This window comes from Apodemus sylvaticus, chromosome 17, assembly GCF_947179515.1.
Source record: "Apodemus sylvaticus chromosome 17, mApoSyl1.1, whole genome shotgun sequence".
Classification (NCBI taxonomy): Eukaryota; Metazoa; Chordata; class Mammalia; order Rodentia; family Muridae; genus Apodemus; species Apodemus sylvaticus.
Window position 1 is genome coordinate 4,486,494 of NC_067488.1, and position 13,475 is coordinate 4,499,968.

The following is a 13,475-nucleotide window of genomic DNA, read 5'->3' on the forward strand; positions in this document are numbered from 1 at the left end:
ACCATACCTCAAAAAATAAAGCTGTATTTCAGATATACAAGCTACTTGGGTATAAGCTAATGTCAAGGCCATAAACCAGTCCTTGCCATGGACCCAACCTGTCCATCTTCCCTAGTGGTCTGGGTGGCAGGGCATGACAGACAATACCGACTTAACATATGAACAGCCATACATATGAACCTGCTGCTACACCCGCCAATTGCCAAGAGAACCAAAGTAAATAAAAGCATAGCCACCTACTGTTTAAGGAATTTTTATTAAAGCAAGAATTTTATAATCCAAATTACGTTTCCTTGCTCAGTCATCAGTTCTGTTCCTTAAAACAGAACTGACATCCCAAGCTATTCCACAGTAAAGAATTACAAAATTAAAGAAAGGAATGCTTTAAATTTTTGTACTTTGCTGAAAATTCTTTTCCCAGGGTCTATAAAACATTAATTTGTTTTTATATTTTGCTATTTTTTTGTATTTTTTGTTGTTTTAAATCATGTAATCTAGGCCTAGCACTGTTGGCTAGACCTGGCATTTGCTCGGTACATAAGGTTCAAAGTTTCCTTTCCTTTTTTTATTTATTTTATATTTTGCAATGTTTTTTTTCATAATATTTAAATTTTTCGATGTTTAAGATATTTTTCTTCGGTGAAGCACGAGTTTCTGTTCGTGGTCCCTGATCAATCTGTAAATGTTAAAAAAAAGACATAATTAAAGCCCTTGCCTGAATTCAGTGAGTCAGTCGGCTACCTATTTATACTGGCACACAGCCATACCCACTGCCTTTAATATTCACAGCTATTACATCATATACAATATGGCCCACAAAAACCAGGGTTCTAGTAATTTTTTTTTACTGTTGACCTTACTATATACACTCAACAAAGCACTAACAGTTTCCTGCTAGCGGGACAGAGGCCCAAGAAGCTACATAATGCCATCACCAAATTAAAAAAAAAAGTATTAATTATGAAAGCCAATGTCTATTACAGGACATTGCATACAAATTAATATGCAAAAGTTTCCAAGTATTGACTTAAAACTGCTGGTCAGTCTTAGAAAGATTCTGCTATGTATATACCCCTCTAGAAAGCTGTACTAATGTCGTTATGTCTGTGAGGGAGGGACTCACTTAGACAGTTGGAACACCAGTGGCACTGTTCACTGCTTTCTGGGCAGCCTCTTTCGCTTGGTGGGCTTGTAGTACAGCTACAGCTTCATCAACCTGGAAAACAGTGAACATATGGCTCAGGAGAAAGCACAGCAACAGTAAGTCTAAAACACACCTGAAAATGACTGTGGAATTAGCGCAGCAGCATTCATGAATCCGGCTGCAGGAGCTGAACAAACTTTGCAATCTACTAGCAGTGTGAGCTTTGAGCAAATTATCCCAAATAGAGAAAACAAGTGCTACAGGTTATCAATGGTTTGTAGTCAGTATTTATATAAAACTAAATGTATACTCCTTTGTATCAGGCTCCCTTTACATGTTCTGTAGACTAAATCCCCTGTTAGGAACACAGGCTGAAAGCACAAAGTACCTTTGAGCGGAGAGACTCTGGAGACTCAAGCATGTGAAGTAACTCTGAGTTATCAATCTCCAACAGCATGCCAGTGATTTTGCCAGCAAGAGAAGGGTGCATGGCTTGAATAAGAGGAAACAGCCGTTCACCTAGGAACAAACAATACCCTATGAAAGCAGTAATGGCCACTCTCAACGTGCGGCTTAGGCACCTTATTTAACAGGTACCATTTGTGGGACTTCAGTTTCCCAGTATTCCTTCACATACCACCCTAAGCCACCTCATTTTAGGTGCAAAGTGTGTAAGTGATCCTTGTTATTTCTATCAACTCTGACTGACAGGCCAAGACAAAGTTACTTACCCAACATTTGCTTTTGCTCTTGTGGGGGCGCAGATGCCAACATGGAAGCAGTTAAAGGTTCTTGACCTTGCACATGAACAGCAGGCTACATATAAAAAAAGAAACCCCTTTTAATACCTAAGTAACAGACATAAACCAACCAGCCCTCAGTGGACAGTCATAGGTCAGAGTGCTACCTAAATTTGACCAAGAGAAGCTGAAAGAAATAACCAACCAAAGATCATCAAGTACAGATAATCACACCTGATACAGATCTACACTTGAGATTCTTTTTTTTGGTTTGTTTTGTTTTTCAGACAAGATTTCTCTGTGTAGCCCTGGATGTCCTGGATCCTGTAGAACAGGCTGGCCTGGAACTCCGAAATCCTCCTGCCCCTGCCTCTCAAGTGCTGGGATTAAAGGCTGCGCCCTGAGATTCATAACTGCACTTTCATCTTCTTTATACTTTTTAGTTCCAGGACTAGGAAAAAGATTTGAGTCTAATACCAATGAATTTTCCCTTAACATGCTCCTCACAACCATCCCAAACAAAAAACATCACATAGGGAGATTGCTGGTTGCCTGTCAACTTCCTTCACGTGTAACCAGTAAGATGGTCCAGATATGGGAGTAGAGAGATGGCTTAGTGGTTAAGAGCAACAACTGCTCTTCCGAAGAGCCTGAGTTCAAATCCCAGCAACCACATGGTGGCTCACAACTCTGGAATGGGATCTGACACCCTCTTCTGGTGCTTCTGAAGATAGCTACAGTGTACTAGGATATAATAAATAACATCTTTTTAAAAAAATGGTCCAGATAGTTTACGCTCATAGCTTGTGCAGTTAACACCAGACCTTTGATTTCAGCTAAGCACTATGACCCTTACAAATAAATGATTCAACTATACCTGTTGCATGGTAACTTGTGGCTGTGCATTAAGATGTTGCTGGGGATTGCGGACTCCCGCAGCGTATTTATACTGGGGAACGGTGCGGACAGCAGGAGTGGCTGCAGCAGCTGCAGCTGCAGGACGTGGACCCATTGTCTGTGTTGATGTATTAGCTAAAGAGAAAAAAAAATACCTTTAGTTGTCCCATTTTAAATTGGGGATCAATCTTTACAGAGGTTTAAGACTCACCAACACGCTGTGTTGACATGACTCGTGGAACCTGGGAGGAAGCTGGTCTCATCGTACTAAATGGTGGTCTAGGAGCAGCTGGGCGGATAGCACCGGGCATATTCTGGAATGCTGCAGTCAAAGGAAAGAACCAGTATGAACCGGAGCCTCACTGAGTCAAAGCTTTCCAGGGCTAAAGGTTGTATGAAAAGCTGTAAGGGACCCTTGCAGAAAGTGAGTTTCAATTTAATATCTAACACACATACACACCCCCCACACACACACACACATACACACCCACCAAGATTAAAAAACTCCAAGCGCTCTTGAAAGCCAGCTTCCTATGCCATGGGCAAGGACCAAAATGCCACAATCGTAAAGCTCCTTATAAAAGTTAGAGCTAACACAGCAAATGAAGAACTGAAGCAAACACCCACTGATAATGGCATTGTTTTTGTTTTGAAATTTGAGAGCTGGACACACAGTCCATACCCATCTTAGCACTTAAAAAGATCAGGGCCAGCCTAAGCTACACATCTCCAAAACAAAAAAGCCAAATCTACCAAGCATAAATTATTAGGAGCAATTTACCACTGCAATAGGACAAATTTGCCTTATCTGATAGCACTGGGGAGTTGAACCCACAGCCTAGCACATGGGAACTTAATTGTTGCAAAAAACCCCGCAATTCCCAGACACAAAGGAGGCTTACGATGAGGTCTGGCACCCTGAGCAGTCCAGCGAGGACTTGGTCTTAGTTGAGCAATTTGGCTAGGAGGATAGTATGCAGCACGGTTCTGAGTCTGTGTAAAAAAAGTAAATCCATCAGCTTTAGGGGTAATCCCTCCACAAAACACACCTATCAGTACTGCATGCTCTCCAAACAGCTCTGCCATTGCTTCTCCAAGTCTACCTGCTGTGTGGCGGAGAGCTGAGGCGGCCGGGACTGTTTCCTCTTCACACTCACCTGTGGGATAGCTGCCATGAAGTAACCTGAAGGAGGCGCTGGCTGGTAGGGGTTGATCACGGGGTTGGGCACAGCTCGCACACTTGCCATCCTCTGCATATACTGGTTAGTGAGGTGAGCCTGACGCTCTTCTTTGCGCTGAGCTAAAGCTACATACAGTGGCTTTGTGGCCACAATTCTACCATTCATCTCTGTAACTGCTTTAGTGGCTTCTTCAGGAGATGAGAAACATACAAAACCAAACCCTTTGCTGCGCCCACCCTCCATCATTACCTATAAAGAAAAAAAAGAAAGTCAGAAAAGTGACAGAATAACCAAGAACTGTCACTTATAGTCAGTCACTGAACCAAGTAATCTTGTTAACGCTACAACCATCCTGTATTAAACTGAATTAAGTTCCTTACAATACAACGAAATTCAAGGTGCAGACATGTAATATTAGACATATCTGTGGTAACACTGAAAAGAGTTGCACAATCAAGACACCCACACAGGAGCATCAGTAAATGATTTAAACTGCATGCAGACTATCTCTTAGTCTACTGACACGTTAAGACCAGGAGATGCCCAGATTTGTCTCCATCTGAGAACACAGCAGCAATTCCAGTCCAGTGCAGGAAAACGCTTAGACCATAACTAGCTCATTTTGTGACCAGTACAAAGGAACTTTTACCATTTAGTCATCCCTTTGTGCTGCTGGGCAAACCTGGTTTTACAAGGCAAGCATGCCTACAGTTCTTACATGCATTCACCCAATATACCTGTAAATATTTTGTTTCTAACAATAATCTAAGTCAGTGGGCACGTCTGAGAAAAAGAAATAAAGGCCAGCAAAAGAGCAGGAAGACAACAAATCATGGACAGAGAAACCCTTCCCGAGACAAGGGTTTCTCTGTCCTAGAACTCACTCTGTAGACCAGGCTGGCCTCAACTCAGAAATCCACCTGCCTCTGCCTCCCAGAGTGCTGGGATTAAAGGCGTGCGTCACCACTACCCAGCCACACTTAGGTTCTTAAAACTATCTCTTGGAATTTAGGTAAGAATCCTATTGCTTTGCAATCTTTGGGGGAGGCTGACTATCCAGAATGAACTATGTAAACTAACAGGTATCAATGAACTGCTGCAACAGTTAGTGACAGAGCAGAGCCTAAGGATCCACTCCCTAGCTCACAAAGTACTTCGCACCATCTCAAATCACAGCCTTACTTTTGCACTGGTGATTGTACCGAATGGAGAGAACTCCTTCCGGAGACGCTCGTCATCAATCCCATCATCCAGATTTTTCACATAAAGGTTCACACCCTGAAAAGAAGAAAACCATCAAGAGGCAGGAAGGAAGACCGTCATGGCCTGTAAGCACACCTATTACCTGTTAGCCCACATTTCTCCTCTTCCCTCTCACACTCAGTTCCCTAGAAGTAACTGAATGAATGTTAAGTGCCCTTCCTCATCCCTGTCTTATTTGCTTGTTGAGTACAACGAACCTGGTATCTGGTGATCCTGTCTTGCTTCATCTGCTCAAATTTACGCTTAAGTTCCGTCTGCCGCTCCACTTTTTTCTGAGCTCGACCAACATAAATCTGTTTTCCATTGAGCTCCTTTCCATTCATCTCGTCCACAGCCTTATAGAAGCCAAAAAAAGGACAACAAAAAACACCTCAGTTACTTGTAAAAGTACATATATCTCATTAACAAGGAAAATTTATCCAATCACTAACATTAACAGGCCCATCCCCAACTCTAACACATAAAATGCAAATAACTGATTACAATATGTAAAGCTTCCATTAATGTTGGCATATAAATGTATACAAATAAATTTCAATACCAGACCAACAGTTTTGTACATGCCTTTGACAGAATAAAGAATGATTTAATCTCTTACTTTCTGCGCATCTTCATGCCTTTCAAAGCTTACAAATCCAAACCCTTTGGATTTTCCACTTTCATCCGTCATTACTTTCACACTTAAGGCAGGTCCTAAAAAAAGTTTTTGAATAATTCAAAAGTATTCCACTTACTGTACACATTTTATATATCTAACACAGAAGTCCCAGCCCTCCTAGCTCTAAGGCTGTATTGGTCTCCCATATGCACTTCTAAGAACGCTTAGATTCCTAAGACACTGCACATACTTATGCAGATCCTTAGTTCAGTAGCTGCCCCTTTACATCATTAACTTGATTTTTCTTGTTTAAAATAATCTTTAAAAAAAAAGCCTTCTTTGGTCATCTGCTTTTCAACAGTAAGTACAGGGAGTAAATGGCTAGATCTGTAGGCAGGGATACAAGCTTCCCTTCCCCTTCTGTGGAAGATCATCCGCAGGGGACACCTCAGGCACAATGAATTAGGAGTGCTTGTCTGAACAGGACTGCCCACATACATTTCAATACTTGGTCCCCAGTTGATTGGTGGGCTCTGAGGTTTCAAAAGACCAATACCACTCCAGTTAACTGCTTTGTGACTGTCTTAACAAGAAAGCTCTAGCTGCTGCTCCACCGCCACGCCTACCAGACCCCATGTCCCCTGACATGAAGGTCATGGATTCAGCCCAATAAACGCAGACAGTGGTCTATAGCCAGGCTGTACAAGGGGTGATGTAAGGTTTAAAGAAAAAAATTCAAATCTTAGCCCTTGGGAGACAGCTGGTAGATCTCTCCAAGTCCAACCTTGTACATACACAATAAGTCCAAGGACCACAGAGACCCACCCCCTTCCACAAAAGCTTTTCTTTAAACTTCCAGATGCAAGACAGATGACACACAAACTTGAATGAGGTGCAAAAACATGACTGTCATCTTACATGATTAATACTTATGCATAACCAAAATTCCTCTTGCTTAAAAGAGGATTCAGCCATGTGTGGTGGTACATGCTTTGTGCCTTTAATTCCAGGACCAGAGGCATCTCTTGGGAGTCGCGTGCCAGCCAGAGCATAAATGAGACCATCTTTGCCAAAGATTATGGTATTAGAGATAATACAGCAGGTAAAAAAAAAAAAAAAAAAAAAAAAAAAAAAAAAGCCATTCCTAGTAGGTTCAACAAAAATGAAGCAAATCAACAAATTCTGATTTCCTCATCTTTTACTCTAGTCCTAACATCTCAGAGAGATCATCCACCAACCTCTTACACTAACATCTATATTAAAAGTATCTTAATGTGGCAAAACCTTTTAATCTCTTCAGCCACCCATGCCTGTGTTAGTCACAGTATAGCATTCCACTTGCACATTACATTTGCACAGTGAACTATCACCTAATTCAAATCAAGTGTTAAAACTTACTAGTCAAGTACTAGTCATTAACTTTAGACAACCACTAAGTATAAAGAATTAACTTGGACACATTACCAAACTTGCCAAAGAGTTCCTTAAGGCGCTCATCATCCATGTCTTCTCCAAAGTTCTTGATGTAAACATTGGTGAACTCCTTTGCCCTTGCTCCAAGTTCTGCTTCTCGTTCCTTCCGAGATTTAAATCGTCCAACAAACCTAGTAAAATGTCAGTTCTTTAATATCAGGTTGTTTCAGAAAGCTCAGATGAAGGCTGATGGTTTACAAAATCTAATCACAAAATAAAAATGTCTTCACTGAATACATTTTAAAATACAACACCGTATCTCTAATTACAATGGAGGAGTTTTCTCTCACTGCACATTTGATTTACTTAGCCCAAGGTTAAGGGTTCACCCTGTCAACATGAATGACAGTTCAGTGCCCAAGCCCTGCATACATGCTTTCCTTCCTGTACCATCTCCTTCAACACAAATTCTCAATTCTCTCTAATACAAGAGCTTGATCTAATAGTTTTATCAACATTAACTCTAAAACTCAATTCTTCTACAGTGTTAAAAAAATGCATGGCATACAATAAACACCGAAGAGGAATATGAACTCCTATAAACCCACAAAAAAATCAAAAACTTCAAGGCTTCTTGTTCAACAGCACCAAAAAACATGAAGAGGTTTGGTTTTTTTTTTTAATCCTCAAAATCATGGGCTTCTCCATGTAGTTTGGCTTCAATTGGAGATGATTTCATTGTAGACCAACTGTCTGCTCATCTAAGTAATGCTCTGACAACTTACTATGTCTTAGGATAGTCACCACAACCATGGTTTGAAGGAAGAGAAATTGTTTATATGTGCAATTAAACTGCTTTCCAGTATGGTGCCCCATTATATACTTAAGTTAGCAACAAATCAGTCTACTTGGATCCTGCCAGTACGGTATAGACACTCTTTTAATTTTTACCAAAGCACTGCTATCAAGCTTTCCACTGTGATTACAAGTTGTGGCATAGTCTTGGGTTTCACAGTATTTGTAGGCTTTATTAGCTAAGCACCTCTACCTGGAAAATCAAATATGCAAAAATCTTACTTGTCTAGTTTTAAAATTGCAGGATCGCAAAGATGCTTTGGAGTTCATATTTCTACATTTGAAACCAAATGTACATTTCCTTCACTTTATAAACGAAGATTCTAACAGGGACGGGAGGTGGTGCATGTCTTTAATCCCAACACTCGGAAGGCAGAGGCAGGTGGATCTGAGGTGAGGCCAGAGTTTGCCTAGAGCCAGAACTAGAGAAACCCTGGGGCAGGGTTTTTCTTTTCCATTTTTGAAACCACATCTATGTAACTTCAACCCATCATCTTTCTGCCTGAGCCTCTAAAGAACAGAAATTACAGGCATGAAAATAAATGGCACCATCTCAATGATCATGCCGCTTCTAGAGTTTACACATCAAGAACTCTCAGATCACTTAATACATGACATTATATATATACTTAATATATGGACTCAACTCTCCCAGACTGTAATATCAATGTCATTTGCCAAAGTTTTTAGCTCTTGTTAAACAAGTTTATTTCAGATAAGAGATGAAAACCACCCGTGAGCTCTGAATTCAGACTATTGTCTTCTTATAACACCTATCCATCATTTCTTTAACTGGTTTCCCTAAACATGAAACGAACTGATGAACTAGTTCCTTAGTAAGACTGTATAGATGCAACAATACACTCATTTCACCAAGTTTTATTATATCTCTTTACCTGGTCCACTTTGGGTTTCTATAATGAGCAACTAACATTACTGATCATGATTATGAAACCTAGAAAATTTGAGCCATTGCCTTTTACACACACACACACACACACACACACACACACACACACACACACACACACGATGAAATAACAGGTACATGCTAATTCAGTTACATTTCTTTTAGACATTTTCAGTATGTAGTCCTGGATATTCTAATCTATGCAGACCAGGTGGGCCTCAAAGATCTTAGAGATCTGCCTACTACCAAGTCCAGCTCCAGCTGGCTGCATTTTAAGAGCACATATTTACTAGTTTCTAAACTGATGGAGAACTATTCAACACAGCCGGCTGATGCCCACCAGCAGCCGGCCGATGACCACCAGTCGCTGCCGCCGCCGCCACTATACTCACACTTTCCGGTCATTGAGAAGCATCCCATTCATTTTCTCAATAGCTCTTTCAGCGGCTTCCTGGGTTTCAAAATGTACGAATCCATAGCCCTTGGAGCCATTTTCATCACAAACCACCTAGGGTGAAACAGAATACTCACTTTTTATTATTGCTATAGCTTTTCTACTTTGTAGAAATGTTAGCCACCTAATCCCAGGAACTTCAGAAATAATGACAGTATTACCAGACAGCACAAACATCACTTCCAAATCTAAAAGTAGCACAACACTGAATATACTAGCCTGTCAAATCTCAGCTTACCTTACAGGAAAGGATGTTACCAAACGCAGAAAACGTATCATACAGTGCTTTATTATCGATGGATTTGTCCAAATTTTTAATGAATATGTTGCCTACTCCACTTTTGCGAAGTGATGGATCACGCTGAGACCACATGATGCGTACTGGCTTGCCCTTTATAACATCAAAATTCATGGTGTCCAAAGCACGTTCCGCTAGGAGAAATAATTTTCAAAGTAAATATTACTTCTAACACCTCTTCTTTTAGCCACTTTGTATAAAATTACCAATGACAGGGAGTAAAAGGATAGACATGTGGCCTCGGCCCACCTTCCTCTTTTAAGTCTGTACCTCACTACACTGATCTTAATCACTGTAATAAACAATTTATTCCAATTATTTTTGGACAGTTATGCTTCACATAAAAAAAAAAAAAAAAACTACCGTACAATTTCGAGGCTCTGCCCCCCCCAAAAGGTTATGTATACTTGTAGAAAAAATGGTAAAGTTGAAAGTTTTCTTTGGATACAGGGTCTCTATGGAGTCCAGCCACCTCTGCATGTACACATTGCATGTCTTAAATGGAAAATACTATCCAAGTAAAGAGACCAGACCTTCAAGGGTGAAAAAGTCCACTTGAATCCCTGAAGCAAATTTCAAATCTCACTAATAATTGTAGTTACTGACAGAATAAGTTTTTCAGCCGCCTTTCGGCTTTCCCTCTTTTCCTTCCTTCTTTCTTTCCTTTTCATTTTTTGAGATTAAGGTCTCACTGTGTAGCTTTGGCTTTCCTGGAACTCATGTAGCCCAAGCTAGTCAAGAAGTCAGACAAACACATGTGCTGGGATTAAGTGCAGAAACCACCACACCCAGCCACTTTTATAGAAATGAAATTTCTAGTTCCTAGAATATAGCGATAATCAGCAGCCGGCTCATTATCAATTGGCCACGCCTCCTAAGCACCCTGGTCATGCTGACTTTGCTTGGTTTTTAATGAGTCACATCTTCCTACTACACTGAATACGAGTTGCTGGCAGAACCCAGTCCATCACTGCAGTCCGTAAGAAAATATTGTAAAAAGGAAAAAGCTGGTTTAAAAAAATTGGGAAGATGGAATATTGAACATACAGCCACAAAATAAATGGAAGAGCGAAGAGACAAGATTCTGAGCAGTTGGAATATTAGCCCAGACATAAATGTATAAAGTTAATATAACCATGGCAATTTGAAGTTCAACTTTTCAAATCCCAGAACTTTCAAAAACTGGGCTTTTCTGGATTAAAAAAAAAAAAGAAAGAAAAAAACCACTAAACTTCAAGTCTTCATTTCATAGACATTCTTCTGGTTACCAAGTTACCTTCCTTTACCTTACATCCTGTCACTTCCTGCTGTAGGTGTAATGAAGTTGAGCTGTAATGAAGTGACAGTGCCCCTTAGAGAGCAAAAGGGCAGGCCACCTGCAGGGAGGGCACTTCTACAAATTCTGGCTCCTGTCACTTAAGATGCTGCTTACCCCAAATCTCGCCTTTAATCTAGTGAAAAACTGATCACTCTGTAACTACAGTCTTCTTTATTAAAATAAAACCCAGAGCTGAGTCTAAAATTGAGGGTTAGGGTCATCCAGATTTAAAAACCTAACAACATATCAGGCCATAGACCTTATCTGACTCTTAGATTTCTGTGAACTGTCAAACTTAAGAATATAGACTCAATGTGGCTACTACTTCCCAATTATTGCAGGAGATTGTCACTTTATAGAAGAAAAATCAAAGCTTTCATTAGTTGGGATGCTACTAATTCAGTATAATCCATCCAGGTTACCCTAATATTTACTACCGAAACTAGTCAACATGTTTAAAATTCATAACCAGAGGTGCTATTTTAGAAAAAATTATGCATGTATACATTAAATAACCACTTCTATTAAACTTGAGATATAACTAATTTGTTTGAAAACGAGCCAAGGTGTCTGGTGCCCTAGAGTCTTCCACATCCCCTCCTCCACTGCATGGTTAAAGACAGAAAATACTTCATCTAGAGAAAAACCTCGGGCAAATGTATATGGTGTAAGGTGCCTTTCCCGTCCACCAGACAGGGATGTGCTATGAGGAACGGGCTTACGACCCTTAAGGTCCACCACCAAGCATCACGCTATTAACTTTCTTCTAAAGCCTTGGGCTCCTCCCAGCGATTGAGCCACCGGCAGGAACAGGCCTCGGGCCTGTGAGGTTACAGGGTTCAACACGTGGTATTTCCCAACATCGAATCGTACTTCCTCCCCAGCCTGAGTGCCGGGCCAGGGCAGGGGATGTAGGGGCGCCTCCACCCGCCGCTCCAGGAGGGGGTTCGAAACCCTCGAACCCTACAGCTTATGGCGGGAGCGCAGGGAAGGCTATCTCACCCACCCTCCCAGCGCGTCATCGCCCTAAAGTTTGAGAGCGACCGATGGCGAGAAAATGGTCGCGGGAGGAAGTGCCGGCCCGCGAGGGGCTGCGGCGCCGTGCCCTCCCGCCCCCTCGCCCAGCCCGCTAGGCCCGCCGCCCCGGCCGCATGGCCGCCCGCCCGCCTCCCTCCGGCCTGCCGCTCACCGTCCGCCGGCTGCTGGAAGTTCACGTACGCGTAGCCCAAGGAGCGGCGGGTGATCATGTCCCTGCAGACCCGGATGGAAAGGATGGGCCCGGCCGGGCTGAACTTCTCGTAGAGCATCGCCTCGGTCACGTCGGGGTGCAGGTCCCCCACGTACAGAGAGGCCATGGGGTAGCTGGGGGCGCTGGGGTTCATCTCGGCACGGCTGCCCGCGGGGCCGCAGGCCGCGACCTTTCCCGTGAGAGGAGGAGAGCGAGTGCGGGGCCGGGGGACGGAGCCGGGGGGAGGGGAGCGGGGGCGAGCGCAGAGGGACAAAATTCAACCGGAATCGACGCGTACTCAACGGCCGTGGAACCGGGGGAGCGAGGCTGGCGGTGCTGGGTCCGGGCGGCAGGAAGGCCTCGGTCTCTGGGTTCCTGCTTGGAGCTGCGGGGCCGCGGGCGGGCGGGTCGGTCTCGGCTGCTTCACCGGGTTATTTTATAAAAGAGGAAGAAAAAAAAATAAAGTCTCCGGCGGGGGAGACGCGGATTTTTTGTAAATTTTTTTTTGGGTTTTTTCAAAGGATTTTTTAGATTTTTTTTGGATTTTTTAATAATAAATGTGTGTTCCGAGCCCGGAGCACACACTCCGCACTCTCAGCACTAACCGCCGGGGAGAAGGGGAAGCACCGCCTCCTGCACCCTCTACTTATACCCCCCGCCGCACTCGCCCCGCCCACGCGCGTCTGACGCCAGGGCCCTACGCGAGCGACGGCGCCGGAGGAGGCGGAGGAAAGCGCAGAGGAAGGGAGAGGTGGCGGCGGCCGCGGCTGCTGCGGGCGTGGGGGTGGGGGCTGAGGCGGGGCGGGACTTGTGCGCACGCGCCACAGCCAGGGGCCGACGTCCCGCTGCGCAGAGCCAGGAAAAGGCGGGGCAGCCAGTGGGCGGTCCCGGCGCGGCCGCTGGTCACGCCCCTCGCGCACACGCCCCGCCCCCGCCCGAAAGAGCGTTAACCCGTCAGCGCAGCGGGTGGGCGGCGCGCGGGGCTTCCGGGTTTCTGGGCGCCAACCGCCCCCCACGTGCGCGACTAGTGGCGGCTCCTTCCCGCCGCCGCGGCTGGGGTTCTGCTCCGCTAGCCCCCCCCCCCGCCCCGAGTGGAGCCGGTCACGGGTGGGCGGGCGTGAGCCTCTGCCGGCCTGGCTTCTGATGTGCGCGGAAGGAGGCAGGGTAGCTGCCCCG

The 13,475-nt window shown here is 43.8% G+C and overlaps 1 protein-coding gene across 1 annotated transcript; it reads right to left on the bottom strand.

Annotated features, from left to right (window-relative positions):
• Positions 1 to 237: 237 nt before the first annotated feature.
• On the bottom strand, positions 238 to 12,922 carry Pabpc1 (poly(A) binding protein cytoplasmic 1). The gene is made up of 15 exons (XM_052160261.1): positions 12,261 to 12,922; positions 9,694 to 9,887; positions 9,394 to 9,509; positions 7,288 to 7,427; positions 5,824 to 5,918; positions 5,423 to 5,560; positions 5,145 to 5,240; positions 3,939 to 4,211; positions 3,684 to 3,774; positions 2,993 to 3,103; positions 2,762 to 2,916; positions 1,876 to 1,960; positions 1,533 to 1,663; positions 1,124 to 1,216; positions 238 to 676 (listed from the first exon to the last, which is right to left on the bottom strand). The coding sequence occupies exons 1-14, from the start codon at positions 12,451 to 12,453 to the stop codon at positions 1,124 to 1,126; spliced, it is 1,911 nt and encodes a 636-aa protein (XP_052016221.1). The 5' UTR covers positions 12,454 to 12,922; the 3' UTR covers positions 238 to 676.
• Positions 12,923 to 13,475: the final 553 nt, after the last annotated feature.

What these genes read in the sequence shown, in the direction of transcription:
- Pabpc1 (XM_052160261.1), bottom strand. Translation starts at nt 12,453, where the DNA reads ATGAACCCCAGCGCCCCCAGCTACCCCATGGCCTCTCTGTACGTGGGG. An exon ending in ACAGGATCACCAGATACCAG is followed by an intron (nt 5,241 to 5,422) that starts GTTCGTTGTACT and finishes TCTTCTTTTCAG; the next exon opens with GGTGTGAACCTTTATGTGAA. An exon ending in CACAAGTTACCATGCAACAG is followed by an intron (nt 1,961 to 2,761) that starts GTATAGTTGAAT and finishes TTTTATATGTAG; the next exon opens with CCTGCTGTTCATGTGCAAGG.